The 18,067-nt window shown below is 40.0% G+C and overlaps 1 protein-coding gene across 1 annotated transcript in view; it reads left to right on the top strand.

Moving 5' to 3' along the window:
- Nucleotides 1–390: 390 nt before the first annotated feature.
- The window catches only part of TEX10 (testis expressed 10), a 62,552-nt gene continuing 44,875 nt past the window's right edge, over nucleotides 391–18,067 (top strand). The window contains exons 1-5 of the mRNA XM_030293599.2: nucleotides 391–570; nucleotides 5,060–5,248; nucleotides 6,999–7,711; nucleotides 8,102–8,345; nucleotides 14,346–14,458. Coding sequence (XP_030149459.1) covers nucleotides 5,069–5,248; nucleotides 6,999–7,711; nucleotides 8,102–8,345; nucleotides 14,346–14,458 — 1,250 coding nt within the window. The 5' untranslated portion in view covers nucleotides 391–570; nucleotides 5,060–5,068. The remainder of the gene's footprint in view (nucleotides 571–5,059; nucleotides 5,249–6,998; nucleotides 7,712–8,101; nucleotides 8,346–14,345; nucleotides 14,459–18,067) is intronic.

Raw genomic sequence — 18,067 nt, 5'->3', positions numbered from 1 at the left:
GTGATTCTTAACTTCCATCCAGGTTAACGTCCTCAGGAATTCTGTGGTTCTAGCAGCTTGAAACTTTTCCCTTTCCCAATTCAGTTCAACTTCTGTTCTTTGAATGTGGCTGCAGGTCTGGGGAATCGTGGTCTAGCGAAGGGAGAAAAGGCATGCTCTCAGGCAGCTGTAACTAGGATGACACCCCCCAACATGCACGCCCAGCAAGTTCAGGGCTGGACTTAGGGCCAAGCTTTGTCCCCGGATCCTGCGCTTTCCTCCCTGGGCTTCCCGGAGAGCGGGGGGCTTCCGGCGGGCCCCCTCCTCCCGGGGGCGGGGCCTACCTCTCCCACTCCCGCCTCCCCGGCTGCGCGCGGCTGCGGGCCGCGGTCACGTGAGCGCGGCGCGGCGGGGGAGGGGCCCTGATTTCCGGGCGGCGGAAGGAGACGCGGCCGCGTGAGGACGAGGCGATTTGAAAACACGCTCCGGGAGCTAGAGGCTGAGGCCGGTGGCGCACGCCGTCGCCTCGTGGGCTTCTGTTCGGACGCTCCTCTCCTCTGTCTCCGCGCCCCGGTCCCGGCGGGCCTTCAGGTGAGCGGCCGCCGCCCGTCGGGCCGGGCCCTCCCGGGGCGTGGGACGGCGCGCGGGGCCGTCGCCCCCCGGTCCGCGGCCCAGGCGGGCCGGGCCGGCTGTGGCCGGTCTGCGCGTCCGGAGGCTGTCCCGCGGCGCCGCGGCGGAGCGGGGCCTGGGTGCGGAGCTGGGCTGTGCGGGGGCGGGGCACCCCGCGGGCGTTTGAAGCGCCTCAAGTGACTGGGCGGGTTCGCGCGGTTTCGCGTCCCGGAGACTTTTTAGGCCGGGGTGTGTAGGTTGGGCCCCACTTCCCCGACTGTGGCCCTGATCGCCGTCCGTGGGAGTAGAAGGCACGGTAGTTTTACATCCCGCCGGCTCTTCACTTGTGGGATGCTGGACCGAAGTGGGGCGGTGGGGATGAGTGGGCGTCTCCTACTCGGCCCCGTCGCCGTCCAGGTGTGGGGGTTTACAGTCTTGGCGGAGCAGAGTGGGTTCGGCGGCTGTCTGGAGGCGCCCCTGTGTGGGGCATTTACTTTCTGGGAAGTCTGGTGTCTCCGATTGTCCCCCTCAGGAGAGTTGGGAGGAACTCGTGAGAGTAAGGGGTTGGCGGGGAAATTACCAAAGGTCGACTGCAGTGTGCATTTTTATTTATCTATCTTTTGGAAAAGATGCTGGAAATTAAGGTGGTAGACAAAGTAGCTGAAATTCGATTAGGTCGAAATTCTGACACGCTGGAATCTTCCTTTTGTTGAAATTAGAAGACTTGCGACTGGAATGTATGAAATTCACTTCTAAAACTTTAGGGGCTCACCCGCGTAGGAGGTCCAGTGATGTGAGATTTCAACCCCTGACGCCTGAGTTTTCTAGCTACTATTCAGTGTTGGCTGCTGTAAAAGTGGCTTATTCAGAATATTTGCTGTGCTATGAAAATCTTTATTTTTGTTTTATTTACTTATTTTTAAAGATTTAATTTTATGTAATCTTCACACCCATGATGGGGCTTGAAATTGGAACCCTGAGATCCAGGATCCAGAGTTATATGCTCTACCGACAGAGCCAGCCAGGTGTCCTTGAAAATCTTTATTTAACTTATTTTAAAAAAAAAAAAGTTTTTTAAAAAGTTTATTTACTTTGAGAGAGGGAGAGATAGCGTAAGCAGGTGTGGGGCCGAGAGAGAGAGAGAGAGAGAGAGAGAGAGAGAGAGAGAGAATGAGAATTTCAAGCAGACTCCCTGCTGATAGTGAAGCTTGAACTCACAAACCTGAGATCATTACCTAAGTGGAAATCAAGAGTCAGAGGCTTAACTGACTGGGCCACCCAGGCATCCCCTTTATTATTTTTTTAAGTTTATTTATTTTGAGAGAGAGAGAGAGAGAGAGAGAGACAGAATCCCAAGCATTCTCCGAGCTGCCAGTGTGAGCCCATTGTGGGACTTGATCCCATGAGCAGCCAAAATCCAGAGTCTGAGCTTAACTGACTGAGCCAGCCAGGTGCCCCTGAAAATCTTTATTATTTTATTTTATTTTATTTTATTTTATTTTATTTTATTTTATTTTATTTTATTTATTTTATTTTTAAATTTTTTTTAACGTTTATTTATTTTTGAGACAGAGAGAGACAGAGCATGAACGGGGGAGGGTCAGAGAGAGAGAGGGAGACACAGAATCTGAAACAGGCTCCAGGCTCTGAGCTGTCAGCACAGAGCCCGACGTGGGGCTCGAACTCACGAACCTCGAGATCATGACCTGAGCCGAAGTCGGATGCTTAACCGACTGAGCCACCCAGGTGCCCCTGAAAATCTTTATTTTAATGTGAAAGTAACAAATTGGTAATAGGACTTTAAAAATTCCTAGTATATAAATGGTCTTTGTGTACCATGAAATAATATTATTAGCTTTAAAAGTCAAGGAAGGGCCATCAGCCCTCTTAGTTTCTAATAGGGAAATTACTGTGACTGATATAAAGTGATGCATAATATGGTATAAGCTTGACCGACTGTATGTTGGACACAGGTCAGGTAGTTAGTGGCTAAAGATAGCACAGAGGATTGGTGAGTGGGGGTTAACTCATTTTTTGTCTCATACCGTTTATTTTCATCTCTAGTACTAGCTAATAATAAAATTGTAGGGAAAGTTCACAAAGAGTGCTTGCTTAATTAAAAACTTTTTGTATTAAAAGAGGCCAGGTGAGGGGCACCTGGGTGGCTCAGTTATTTGAGCGCCCGACTTCAGCTCAGGTCATGATCTCTTGGTCCATGAGTTCAAGCCCCACTTTGGGCTCTGTGCTGACAGCCTGGAGCCTGCTTCGGATTTTGTTTCTCTCTCTCTGCCCCTCCCCACTTGTGCGTGTCCCCTCTCTCTCTCTCTCCCTCCCTCCCTCCCTCCCTTTCTCCCTCTCTCTCCCTCCCCCCCTTCTCCCCCTCAAAAAAGTAAATATTTAAAAAAAATTTTTTTTAAATAAAAAGGCCAGGTGAGTATTCTTTTTAGGTTTTGCTTATCTGTTTTTTAAAACTAGAATAACTAGAGGTGTGGGTGGGGTGAAAACTTGGAATTGGTATAAATGAAATAAGTTAAGGCATTTTGCCACTCAGGTTTCCAGTCCTCACCTTAATTCCAGTATGTGTAACATAAAGCTGATTTTGCAGAGCTCTGTTTTGTAAGTCCCTCTTCAACTCCCTAACACAGGACTGACAAATCTTTCTGAGGCTCATCTTTAATTTAGTGCCACCTTCCTCACTTGGTTTTGTGAGAATTGAATGCCAGTGTACATAATGTGTCTCATATTGTGCTTGATAATGTTCTGGTCCTAAGAGTTTGAGGAAAATGTACGTGTTGTTATACGTATTGAACAGTGCCAGGTGCAGTTCTCAGTGTTTTACAAATAGGAACTCATTTGCTCCTTATTAATCCTATCCTGTAACAATTATATAAGGTAAGTATTATTATCATCATCCCTGTTTTGATAAAACAGATAAAAACTGAGGCACAGTTTTAACTACAGCTAGAAAGTGGCAGTCTGAATAAGAACTGAATCAGTCTGGCTCTAGAATCTGCTTTTAACCTATGTTGCCAAATCCTACCTAGCTTAAGGGGCTCTAATGTGGTAAAACCTTGCAATCATGTGAATTTGGATGTAATGTTATAGGGGATTGGCTTCTGGATTCCTGGAACTTGAGCTGCTTGGTCTTGCACAAGCCATTTTATTTCACAATAATGTAAACCTTCATTTTATTCACATTTTTTGTGAAGTCACATTGTTGTGACTTCTAAAAAAAATTCTGGACATAGCATAGTTATGATAGACGAGATGTTTTATTTCAGAGGTACTTACCTGTTCTAGTGGGTGTATAGTGGTGAGCAGAATTCATTATTTTTGTAGCATGTGGAAAAGTTTTCAAGAAGGGTTGAGCTGATTCCAGGTATAGGAGGCTATATTTTAGATAGATGTTAGCTTATGAGAAGATAAAGCTGGAGGGGAAGTTAGGAAGGACGTGAAATGTCAAGCTATGGAGTTTTTACTGTAAGGGAGTGGAGGAACAGCTGAAAACTCCTGAGCCAGATCTGTGTTTAGAAAGAGCTCTCTCGTGATTCTAGCAAATGGACTGGGGAGTAGACACTAGAAACGAGGCAAGCATACTGATGGGGAAACTAATAACAGTCTGGGGTAGAAGTAAAGGATTTAAGAGGTGGCCTGGGAATGGGTAGGAGGCACAGATCAGAATTTTTGTGTGGGAAGTTTTGGATGTAAACTGAAAGAATGATGAAGGGGGGAAGTACAAAATGACATATTTGTGCCCAGGTTATGTATTACAACAGTGGCCTAGCTGGTCTTTGTTCCTTACTCCTCTGTTATACTATACTCCCTTTTATACGGCTTTTATTTCCTGGTTTGGATACTGTTTTCTGTTTAGTCTGAACCTATCCTGGTGTTCAAAATGCTGATACTTCATTTTTGCCCATAGCAGGCTTATTCTCTACCCCTGAATCATACAGTGTTTTCCTATCTCTGAATCTTACACATTTTTCAAGCACCAGTTTAGATTCATGAAACCTTTTCTGGCTGTTAAAGGCTGCGTTAGATAAAAACATTAGTCTTCAGACTTAGTTTTGTTTCATTAGTAGAGGTTCCTCAGGGACTTTGGGGGGCCAGGAACAGATATAAGGTATATTTAGCAATCTGTGTGCCACCCCCTCCCCCAGCCACCCACCCCAAACCTGGACCTGGTTATTTCAGAAGGTTTCCATTCCACAGCTAAAAACGCTTGACAGATTTGTGGCAGGGTTGTTGCCTTATTGTTGATGACTTCTCTTTATATGTGTCTTGACTAAGGTGTACCTGTTGGTAAAGGTATTCTCCATTTAATACTTTGATCCTTTGGCACAGTCACTGTTGGGCTTGATTCTTGATTAGCTTTGAAATAAATTTGAGTAATATAAATGTTGGAAAATACCTTCTTTATTCTTTTATAGGTTATTTTCTTTATCCATTTTTAAAATTCTTTTCATTATAGCACTCAAGAATGACTAAAAAAAGAAAACGCCAAGATGATTTTCAAAAAGTAAAACTAAAAGTGGGTAAAAAGAAACCCAAATTAGAAAATGCTACTGTTACAAACTTTAAAACGAAGACTATACATCTGCCTGAGCAACTCAAAGAAGATGGAACTCTTCCAACGAACAATAGAAAACTTAATATAAAGGTAAATCATAAATACTGTTTTGATAAAGTAAGATTTTTCTTTGAAATCATCTAGAATGTTTTTTGTGAAAAGTAGTATTGATTCTCAGGGTTTATTGACAGCTTAAGTTCGGAGTTTGTCCATTAATCAAATCTGAGTTGCCACTGCAGCTTTCCCATCTCCTCCAGAAAGACTTGCTCAACTAAATGCACAGTGATTTCTGTTATATACCTATTTGATGTGTTAATATATGATCTGGAAGAAATTCTGTTTAACTTTTCAATGTAACAAGTTTTTGATGTGACAATTTTCTAGCTGTTTTTATAGTTCATGAAGATCTTTTCTTACTGATTTTTTTTTTTTTTTTAAGAGAGAAAGTATACGAACTGGGGGGAGGGAGGGAGAATCTTAAGCAGGCTCCTCACCCAGTGCAGAGCCCGAAGATCTTGTCTTACTCATTTTGAACCCACATAACTTACAGGTTCTCAGTAAATGTGTGAAGTTAATTCAAGTTTGAGCAATAGTTTTGTTTAAAATTTTAACAGCTTTATTGAAATGTAATTTATGCATAATAAAATCAACCCATTTAAAGTGTGCAATTCTGTAACTTTTAATGTATTTATAGTTATGCTATTATCCCCACAATCTAATTTTAGAACAGTTTTATCATGCCAGAAAGAAACCCTATATCTATTACAGGTCACTCCCCATTCTTCTCCCCTAGCTCTAGGCAGCCATTAATATGCTTTTTGTCTGTGTATTTATGCTTATTCTGGTCATTTCATATAAATGGAATAATATGATATGTGGTCTTTCGTTACTGGTCTTTTAGTTAATATGTTTTTGAGGTTCATCTGTGTTACAGCGTATCTGTGAGAACAGTACTTCATTTCTCTGTACTGTTGAATAGAGTTTCAGTGCATGGTTAATGTCACATTTTATCACTCATCAGTCGATGGACATTTGGTTGCCACTTTTTGACTCCCATGTGTAAAGCTGTTATGAGCATTTGTGAACCAGTTTTTGTGAAGATCAACATTTTCTAGTTTTGCTTTTAAGTTCTGAAGTTAAATAAAATTGAAAAGGTACTTGAAGTTACTTTTTTTTTCCCCACAGATGGTATAAAGTATTCCACAAATAAAATTGTCAAATGTTATACTCAGAATACACACATATCCTGAAAGACTATTTAAAATAAGGAGAATGAGGGGCGCCTGGGTGGCGCAGTCGGTTAAGCGTCCGACTTCAGCCAGGTCACGATCTCGCGGTCCGGGAGTTCGAGCCCCGCGTCAGGCTCTGGGCTGATGGCTCGGAGCCTGGAGCCTGTTTCCGATTCTGTGTCTCCCTCTCTCCCTGCCCCTCCCCCGTTCATGCTCTGTCTCTCTCTGTCCCAAAAATAAATAAAAAAAAAAAAATAAATAAAATAAAATAAGGAGAATGCATTTGTTAAATTAAGAGTATATAAACGTACCTACCATATGTTTGGTACATAGTAGGTTTTTCAGTAGTGATGGTGATTGTTGTCACTTTAAATGATAGCCTACATGCAGGTTAATTTCAGAAAGAAGATTCTGACCAAGAGTTATGTAATGTTTTTATTAAGCTAAATATATTTTAAAGATAAAACAATCTTAGTAAAAGCTAAATAACATTTCAAAAATACTTACTGAAGTAGTTTCCTCAAGGAGAGTTAATTTATTAGCATAGTTTTAGTTAGCATGTTTACTTGAAAATGTTATAATATAGCTAAATCCTGTATTTTTATTTTTAGGATTTGCTGTCACAGATGCATCACTACAATGCTGGGGTTAAACAAAGTGCTCTTCTTGGACTTAAAGACCTTTTGTCTCAATACCCATTTATAATTGATGCACACCTTTCAAACATATTAAGTGAAGTGACTGCTGTGTTTACAGATAAAGATGCTAATGTACGATTAGCAGCAGTTCAACTTCTTCAATTCCTGGCCCCCAAAATACGAGCTGAACAAATTTCTCCATTTTTTCCTTTGGTAAGTGCCCATCTCTCTAGTGCCATGACTCACATTACTGAAGGAATTCAGGAGGACTCTTTAAAAGTTTTGGACATTCTGCTGGAACAGTACCCAGCCTTAATTACTGGCCGTAGCAGTATATTGCTTAAGAATTTTGTAGAACTTATTTCTCATCAGCAGCTGTCCAAAGGACTGGTAAATAGAGACAGATCCCAGTCCTGGATACTTTCTGTAAATCCTAATCGGAGACTCACTTCTCAGCAGTGGAGGCTGAAAGTCTTAGTGAGACTCAGTAAATTCCTTCAGGCCTTGGCAGATGGATCCAGTAGGTTGAGAGAAAGTGAAGGACTTCAGGAACAAAAAGAAAATCCCCATGCCACTAGCAACTCCATTTTTATCAACTGGAAGGAACATGCCAACGACCAGCAGCACATCCAGGTTTATGAAAATGGGGGTTCACAGCCAAATGTCAGTTCACAGTTCAGGCTACGGTAAGAAGGATTTCAGTTATGTCCACACTCAGTTTTCCTATATTGAATTTTAACTGCTGATCATTGATGGCTAATTGTGGGGAGACATGAAGTTGTCTTTTATAGTTTTCATATAGTTACTCATGATTTGATTTTATTTACTGATGGGAGGAGTCATCTGAAAGTATTAATTTGTTCATTTCTTACAAAGCCTAATGAGAAATAAAACTTGATGGTCTTTTTTGGCTTTGTCATCTTAGAATTTTATTTTCTTACTAGTCTTGATCAATGTAATTGTCAATTCAGGGAACTTCATTTTACTGGTACTTTACATTTAAGATTTAAATTAAACAGGGAGTGATATTTTTTAATCATTAATTTTTATTTTTCATTCTTACCTTTCCTTATTAGGTACCTGGTTGGAGGACTAAGCAGTGTGGATGAAGGCCTGTCATCTACTGAAAACTTGAAAGGATTTATTGAGATAATAATTCCATTGCTAATTGAATGCTGGATTGAAGCTGTGCCTCCACAGCTAGCTGCTTCTGTTGGAAATGGTATAGAAAGAGAACCTCTGCAGGTTATGCAGCAAGTTCTTAATATTATTTCCCTTCTGTGGAAACTCTCCAAACAACATGATGAAACTCATAAATTGGTGAGAACTTAATGGATTCTTTATTTTCTAAGTAATGCCTTTTATCATAAATGGGCAGGTTAGAAATTTACTAATTGATTGCTACTAATTGATTATGCATTTTCCAAAATAATTCTAGTGGTGTAACTATAAGCTTGTTTCTTATTTTAGCCCCAAAATGCAAGTTAAGATAGTCTTGTGAGATGATTCTGAAATTTGTTTGTTTATTTAAGACAGCACAAGTAGGAGAGAGGGGCAGAAAGATTTTTTTTTTGTGCGCACACGAGGGGTGGGGGGAGGGAGGGAGAATATCTTAAATAGGCTCCATGCTCAGCTTGATCCTGTGGCCCTGGGATCCTGACCTGAGCCGAAATCAAGAGGCAAGATGCTCAACTGACTGAGCCACTCGTGTGCCCCACTCTGAATATTTTTAATTTAAGTGAAATGTGTAACTGAATGAGCTTGTTTTCATTTGCTTTTATTAGATGTAATTACAGTAGTGTTACCATGTATTGTTTATGGCAGATTGATTACGTAGGAGCGTTCTAGTTTCTGGAGGCCTCTTACGGGATTAAAAAAGTTGCTTATTAAGGAGTTTCTTCCAGTGTATGCCACATTGTCAATTTTAGCAGAAATGGACCACAGTGAAGATCTTATAACTAACCTACTGTGATTTAGAGAAGAAATTACTTACAGACTTGATTAGTGCATGCTGTTTTGTTTTCTCTTGGCAAGGGATATAAGATCAGAACACATTTCTAAAAGTCACCTTTCACTGTAGGTAAGCTGTAGTTCTAGGTATGGTCTGCGTGAAATTAACCTAAGATTCTAAGTTGTGTAGTAGTTTTTTACTAGAAAAGATGATAGTAAAGACGAGTTTCGTGATGATTTATCTGCTGTGTGGGGGAGAGTTGAATATTGGCAGCCTTTTTGAAGTGCTGTGGTATAGAGAATATAATGTATAGTCCATGGTATAAGGAAAAACAAGATCTAAGATTAATTGGTATTAAATTAATATGATAGCACACTTAAAGGGCAGCTGCAGGAACAATACTTTAAAGCTTAAAGTATCCGGTTTATAGAATTTCTGCAAGGATTTTTGACTAGGCAGGTGTGAATCCTTGAAGTTGCCTGCATGTGTACAAAACTGACAAAGCAGTTTTTTGGTTTTGTTCAATTTTTATTTCAAGCTGGAATTTAGAATGAGTTAATAGACTCCATAAAATAAGATGAAGGATAAACTAAAAAGAGTATTCAATGATCCTGAAAAGCATTGTGGAATCATACTAAGGTGTGTGTTTCTTGTAAGAGCTTGCTCTAGCACTATTAACCCATTATCCATCATCTGTAGGGTTGTTACATGAATTGCTTTTTCAAATAGGATGGTATTTTATTGACTACAGTTTTGAGCCTGTCTCATGATTCATTGCATACATTGGCAAGAAATTGATCAGGGTTGGGGGTAGAGTGTATAATTTTATGAAAGCAAAGCTTACTGTCCCTTATGGCAATTAACCTATGGTGTAAGTTAGTGACTAACAATGCATACAGGTTTTTGGAAAAGCATGTTATTTGCATTCTTGAATGGATTTATCTGAAGCTGGGATAGAAAGTAAAAGTCACGATATCAACATAAACCTTAAGTACCAGTCTTTCCTTCATTTTTAGAAAACTAAGAAAAATTCTAAGCATTTTGGTGTTTGGTGACACACAGGCACTAATTGTTAATCCTTTAGTAATAGTGTTTGTAACCAGATAGAATGGTAGGACCAAATGCAAATTCATTAATTATGCTAATTTTATATTATGCACTATTGTTCAGATAATACTGTGAAAAGATCTAAACACTGCTTTAATTTTATGGATATTTCAAGTTGTATGCCTTAGAACTATTCTGTGCTATTATAATACGACTGTTTATTAACAGTTCATTAACGTAGGACACTATATTCAGAAGACTGTTTTGTATAGATTGTTGAACGCTATGTAGAATACTGAACCGGAATACTATTTAAAATTCAAATAAATTGAAGAAAGTTTAATTCGAATAGAAATAGTATTTAAAAGCATACACTGGTAGAATTCTCTAATTTACCTTGGCAAATTGGTTATGTTGAATTGTAATAACTGGATAAGATAAGATCTATTATTTTGTTAAAAAATTTTTTTTTAATGTTTATTTTTGAGAGAAAGAGCATGAGCGGGGGAGGGGCAGAGAGGGAGACACAGAATCTGAAGCAGGCTCCAGGCTCTGAGCTATCAGCACAGAGCCCGGTGGGGAGCTTGAACCCATGAACCACAAGATCGTGACATGAGCTGAAGTCAGAGCTTAACTGACTGAGCCATTCCAGGTGCCCCAAGATTCATTATTTTAGAGACAAAGCATGAATATGTATGCGAGCTGTACAAGGTGACATTAAAATGCATTAATTTATTTTTTGTTACCATTATGTTTGTCTCACTCATCTTCAGTTATAGCTTAGTAGTTAAGATACTGGATAACCTATAACAGCTCAAACTTTAAATTTTTTTTTTTTCCAGTGTTTATTTATTTTTCTTGGGACAGAGAGAGACAGAGCATGAACGGGGGAGGGGCAGAGAGAGAGGGAGACACAGAATTGGAAACAGGCTCCAGGCTCTGAGCCATCAGCCCAGAGCCCGACGCGGGGCTCGAACTCACGGACCGTGAGATCGTGACCTGGCTGAAGTCGGACGCTTAACCGACTGCGCCACCCAGGCGCCCCTAACAGCTCAAACTTTAAAAGAGGAATGAAATGACATTCCTTGGTCTTAAATGCAAATTGTGTCCCACAACCTAAATTGTAGCTCTTTTCTCTCAGAAAATGTGAAGGTCTTCTGGAGCACCTGGGTGGCTCAGTTGGTTTAGCATCTGACTCTTGATTTCGGCTCAGGTCATGATCCTAGGGTCATGAGATTGAGCCCCGCATTGGGCTCCATGTTGAGCGTGGAGCCTGCTTAAGATTCTTTATCTTTCCCTCTGCCCTTCTACCCTGCTTGTGCGTGTACTGGCTTGCTCTATAAAATTAAAGAAAAGGCGGGGGAGAGGGGGCACCTGGGTGGCTCAGTGGCTGAGGATCCTTCTTTGGTTCAGGTCATGATCTCACGGTTCGTGGGTTCGAGCCCCATGTCGGGCTCTGTGCTGACAGCTCAGAGCCAGGAGCCTGCTTTGGATTCTGTGTCTTCCTGTCTCTCTGCCCCTCCCCCAGTCACGCTCTGACTCTCACTCAAAAATAAATATACATTAAAAAAAATTTAACAGAAAAAATGTATAGGGCTTCTATTGATAAATTGGCATCTAGATTAGGTGCAGCCTTGGGACACTTGCTTGCTTTTAGGTTTTGCTAAATGTGTTTATTTGCTGCATAGTTGAGAAACTTCATTTTAATCCAGGTTTTATTATTTATTAAAGTTTATTTATTTAGAGACAGTGTGCACACATGCATGAGCAGGGAAAGGGCAGAGTGAGAGGGAGAGAGAGAATCCCAATCAGACTCCATGCTCAGCATGGAGCCTGACATGGGGCTTGACTGTGAGATCGTGTCCTGAGCTGAAATCACAAATCGGATGTTCAACCAGCTGAGCCACCCAGGTGCCCCATAGCTTTGTATTTTAATGCTTGCTATTTTTAGTTTATATACTTCATTGCCCACGTCTTTTTTCCCATGAAGATTGGAATTTGTACAACGTGATGCAATTATGCATCAGGATTTGTTGAGCATCTATAAATATGGCTGTTTAAGTTAATTAAGATTCAGTTCCTCAGTCACACTGATGCATTTCAAGTGCTCAATAGCTACATGTGGCTAGTGGCTGTGGTATTAGAAAACACAGATGAGTAATAATTCCATCACTGCAGAAAGGTCTGTTGAATAATGTTGCTGTACAGAGTCTCAGGTGTTGTTCTAGGCTCGGGGAATATATAGATGAACATGACTGACAAGGTTGCTTGCCCTCCCAGTACTTAACTTTTGGTGGGATTGGTGGATGGTAAACAAATATATAATGTCAATACTAAGAAGAAAGATGAAAGTAAAGCAGGGTAAAGAGAACATGTGCTGGAACAGAGTGAGTGGGAGCTGTATTATTATTATTATTATTATTATTATTATTATTATTATGAAGGTTACTTATTTATTTTGAGAGTGAGAGAAAGAAAGAATCCCAAGGCTATGCACTGTCAGTATAGAGCCCAGTGCGGGGCAAACTCATGAACTGTGAGATGGATGACCTGAGCTGAAATCAAGAGTCAGAGGCTTAACAACTGGGCCACCCAGGTGCCTCAAGGGGGAGCTATTCTAAATAGATAGTCAGGAAACGCTTTCGTGGCTTTTAAATGTCACTGAATAAAGTTAAAGGAGCAAGTCTTAGACCTGTGGGAAGAACCTTCCAGGCATAGGGAACAGCAAGTGCAAAGCCCCTGAAGTGAGAACAAATTTGGCATATCTGAGGAATGGCAGGAAAGCCTGTGCAAGTGAGGTACTAACAGAATGGTAGAAGATAAGGGAAAAAAGTGACAGTGGCCAGATCATGTAGCACCCTATTGTCCATGGTAAGAAGTTTGGATTTTAACCCAAGTGTGGTGAAAAGACATTGGAGAATTTTCAGCAGGGAAGTGGCATGATCTGAATTATGTTTATTTAACTTTAATATGATGAATTGGTACATAGAACACTAGTGAACTTCTCTGTGATCAGCATCCAGGTCTAGCAAAACTGTGGAACCCAAACTCACACCATCTTTCCTATGAATGACCGGTCCTGCCCTACATACATACTTACTCCCTTTCTTCTTTCCTGTGTTATTTGGAAGTATGGTTTATGCTTTAAAAGGTCACCGTAGGGGCGCCTGGGTGGCTCAGTCGCTTAAGCATCCGACTTCAGCTCAGGTCATGTTCTTGCAGTCTGTGGGTTCGAGCCCCACATCAGTCTCTGTGCTGACAGCTCAGAGCCTCGAGCCTGCTTCGGATTCTGTGTCTCCCTCTCTCTCTGGCCCTGCCCTGCTTGCATTCTGTCTCTCTCTCAAAAATAAACATTTCTTTAAAAAAAATAAAAAGATCACCCTGGCTACTATGTAGAGAATTGACTTTTGACAAGGGCAAGAGGAAAAGTAGGGAGACCAGTTGGGAGGCTATTGCAGTAATCTTGGTAAGAGTGGTGGATTAGAATAGAATGGTAGCTAGAGTTGAAGTGATGAGAAGCAGCTGGGTTCTGATAAAGTCAGTGGGACTGCTGATGTGTGTAGTGAAGGAAAGAGGAGCAAGAATGGTGCCTGCGTTATGATCCAAATGGCAGTGTGACTGCCGGTGGGGAGATCAGTTTATTCATGTTAAATTTAACATGCCTGTTAGAAGTTCAAGAAGACATGTTGAGCATACAGTGATAAATTAGCACAAAGAGAAGACTACAGTAAAGGATACTAAGGAGCTGTAGGGTAACCAGCTAGTCCTACATCCCAAGAAACCTTTTAGTCCCTGGAAAAATGGAATGATTGGTTCTCTGGATAGGAGAAAATAAGAGTGTTGTAATTTGGAAAAAGTGTTTCAGGTAGGAGAGAAAGATTCATGAGTACTGCAAGAACTTTAGAGAATTGCATTGCTTTTTGACAAATATTTTTAATGGGAAATAATAGAATTGCTGGGAAATAGAGTTATTGTGTAACGGAACACTAGTACAAAGACTTTCTGGTATATTTTACAAATATTGCACTAGTGGTTCAAATTCAGAATTTTCTTAATTAGTTTCTCCCTTTTTCTTTTAAACAGTAAATAAAATACAAGTAATGATAATTATTAAACACCAGAAAGATCTGTGGGTGACATTTGGGTGCTGTAATTTATTTTGATTTTAAAATTTATTTGTATCTTCTGTCATAAGCAAAAGATGTATTATAATGGTAAATATATAGTTGAATATTAATAAGTGGTCCCATTTCTGCTTAAAGTTTAATTGGTTATTTTAAATTGTTTTATGTAGATTTTCTAATTTTTATTTATTTTAATAGGAGTCGTGGCTTCGAAAGAATTATCTTATTGATTTCAAACACCATTTTATGAGTCATTTTCCGTATGCCTTAAAAGAAATAACCAAGCACAAAAGGAAAGAGACAAATAAAAGGTATTGTGATTCCTTCCACTGTATAGACTTGAAAAAGTTTTTAACCTGAAATTACCAGAAGATAATTAGCCTTAAACTGAAACGTTCTAAACTGTGAGGGGTTTGTATCTAAATTTTGTGAGATAAAAATAAAAGTAGCAGTAGTATGGCTGATCTTGAATAAGTAAGTCACTTTAAGCCTTGAGACTTCCGTTTCTTTTAATGTTTAAAAATCTAAAGTGAATATTTTTCACAGAGTATCAAGTTATATAAATAAGAATATAATAAAATTTGTTGAGGGGCTGATTTATTTGGGAAAGAGGTACTATGTAATCCCTAAGCAAGAAAGTATCTTAAAGGTCATGTAGTTGTGTCATTTATATATGAGGAAACTGGTAATGAAACTATTATCAGTATCAGGAAGAAGGATAATTGGAGAGAAATAACTTTCTAAAACAGAATTTATGGATTAGAAGATGGAATTTAAAATTGTAAGCCTGAAAACGGTTTAAATGTTCACCTCAAGTGAGAGCAAGTAAGCGTAGAAACAAGTTATCTAATAAAATTTGAGAAGCAGGTGCAAGCTAGAACGCTAAAAGTGGCAGTTCCTCAAATGAGTAAATGCCTGAAGGGGTCTTAGTCTGTCAGATGATTGTTATATTTGTCAAAGGGAAGAAACTACCTGGAGAATCAATGAGGCTCTTTGAGCAGGGTTTAGAGGATATGCTTAGAAGTGACAAGGCTGTTGGAGGCCGATAAGGTTTTCATTTCTTCATTAAATATTTTGGTTGCTTACTATAAAAGTATCATAATAGAGATCATCAGATGTTTTCTTGTTCTAAGCAATTCATAAAGTTGTTTAAATCAGTCAAAATACAAAATTGGTAAAAATATGTCGGGGAAGAGTTAGGAGACAGAAACCACTCTAGTGATTTTAACAGCATTTAAAAAAAAAAATTTATTTAGTGCACTCAAACAGGGGAGGGGCAGGGGTGGTGCAGAGGATCCAAAGGGGGCTCTGTGCTGATAGCAGTGAGACTGCTGTGGGGCTCAAACTCAGAAACCGTGAGATTGTGACCTGAGCTGAAGTTGGACATTGAACTGACTGAACTACCCAGGTGCCCCAAAGAACTGAAAAGGCAAAAGAAAACATAATATGGAGATAGCCACTCAGGAAAGTAGGTACTATCTCTAGAAGTGGGAGAAAGAAGAGAGCAAGAAGCTTGGAGGAAATGCTTTGTGGCACCAAAACTCTGACCCCTGGGAAAGTGGTTTTTCCTTAGTGGGCATGAATGTTTTTGAGATCTGAAGAGGGGCCTCGAGCTGGGGCTCAAAACTTTGCTAAGGGAATTTTGGCTGGCTGGTGCTTCTTCGGGTCATGATGATGCTGGTTTTGTGTCACAAAAACTGCAAACTGGATTCAACTGTGGCTACTAGAATAAACTGCTTCTGGCCTGAGGAAGAGTTGTTGAGTTGAATTGGCAGCAAAAGGAACCAAAAACAGGACTGGGAAGCAAACAGAAAGGAGAGTATCCCATCTTTCTCCTACAGCTTTCTAGTCTCTTACTAGGACCCCTTCATTGGCAGAGCTTAACAAGAAGCCAGCTGCAAAGGAAAAATGTGGCCTAGAGTCCCAGCTGTAGGATGACAAAGCAGAGTATAGAAGGGTGGGTTTGAAGCTTAAAAACAATAGTCCAGTAACTGGCAGGAGGAAAATTGAATTGTATGTAGCAGAAGGCAGTTTATTTAAGGGTTATTAGAATTGTATAATTAACAAGCGCTATAGGAATTTATAAGAAGAGAAAGATCCTTGATGGGATGAACAGATAAAGCTATATTGAAGAGTAGTATTTGAGCATGGATATGACTTTAGCAGGCATAAATGAAGCAAGGGATGAGAGATTATACTAACTAGAAGAGGTAGCATGTAAGAAAACCATAGGATTAGGTAATGGAGAGCATGGGACAGATCTGGGTCAAATCTGATTTCTGCTGTTTACCAGCCTTGATGCTGAGAGACGTTCCTTGTCTGTGAAATTTAGTGCCAAAGGGTCAAAGCTGAAAGATAAATGAAGACTTTTGGTTGGATCAGAACTACCTCTTTGGAAGATTAATTTAGTGAGTTTCTGGAGTTGGAGGGGACAGTCAAATAGGTAGCTACTTTCTTGAGTAAGGTATTAGGTTCCCCACCTCCCATCCCTCAACAAACATGATTTTTTATTAGAGCAAAACTTTTAAATCTGGTCCATGGATAAGCTTCAGAAAGTCCTAGAACTCTTGAAGAGTTTTATGTGTGTGTATTTTTCTTGATAAGAGCTTCCATACATAATTTTCATCAAAATGAGATTAAGTAGTGGTTAGGAAGTTTGGCATTTAGTAGACCATTAAATGCAAGTAAATTATCCAAGAGTGTGTGGGTGTGCTGTCATTATTCAAAACATTTATTGAACACTTAACATGTGGAAGGCAGTTACTGTACTGTGTGCTGAGCATTTTGAGGTAAAGGGGTGATGCTTTGGAGTACAAGCTAATGGGGGAGATGTTTATTTCTGATTGTTTAATCTGTGACCAACTGTGATAAAGTTAAGGAACAGTTTAGGGTAATATGAGAGTATGTAATAAGGAGCTTGTCCTGATCTTTTAAGAGGGAATAGAATTGTAGGGAAGGCTGCCCTGATGAAGTGATTTGTACCAAGATATAAAAGGTAAAAAGGGGTTAACTTTATGAAGATGTTGAGGTAATGAAATTGTGGAATTTTTTTAAAAGATTTTATTTTATTAAAAAAAAAATTGTAACATCTATTTTAGAGAGACAGAGAGCGCGAGCAGGGGAGGGGCAGAGAGAGAGGGAGACACAGGATCTGAAGCAAGCTCCAGGCTCTGAACTGGAGCCTGATGCGGGGCTTGAACTCATGAACTGTGAGATCATGCCCTGTGTTGAAGTCGTACGCTTAACCGACTGAGCTACCCAGGTGCCCCCATGTGGAATTTTGAAAATTAAATTGAATTTTATTTCATTACAGTAAGTGTACTCTTTAATCCGCATCCCCTATTTAACCCATACCTCTACCCAACTCCCCACTGGGAACCATCAGTTTGTTCTCTATAGTTAAGAGTCTGTTTCTTGGTTTTTCTCTCCCTCCTTTTTTTTTTTTTTTTTTTTTGTTCTTTTTTGTTTTTTGAATTTCCCGTAAGTTTCCACATTTGAGTGAAGTCATATGGTATTTGTCTTTCTCTGACCTATTTCGCTTAGCACTGTCCTCTTCAGGTCCATCCATGTTGTTGCAAATGGCAAGATTTCATTCTTTTTTATGGCTAAATATTCGTGTGTGTGTGTGTGTGTGTATGTACAAACATATGCAGTACCTTCTTTATCCATTCATCTTTCGATGGATACTTGGACTGCTTCCATAGTATGGCTATTATAAGTAATGCTGCAATAAACATGTGTACATGTATCCCTTTGAATTAATGTTTTTGTATTTTTGGGTAGATACCCAGTAGTGTGATTCTTGGATCATAGGGTAGTTCTATTTTTAACTTTTGTTTTTAAGTAGGCTTCAAACCCAATGTGGAGCCCAACGTGGGGCTTGAACTCACAACCCCAAGATCAAGACCTGAGCTGAGATC

The sequence above is a fragment of the Lynx canadensis genome, chromosome D4 (genome assembly GCF_007474595.2).
Source record: "Lynx canadensis isolate LIC74 chromosome D4, mLynCan4.pri.v2, whole genome shotgun sequence".
Taxonomy (NCBI): Eukaryota; Metazoa; Chordata; class Mammalia; order Carnivora; family Felidae; genus Lynx; species Lynx canadensis.
This window is presented reverse-complemented; position numbering and strand designations above follow the sequence as displayed.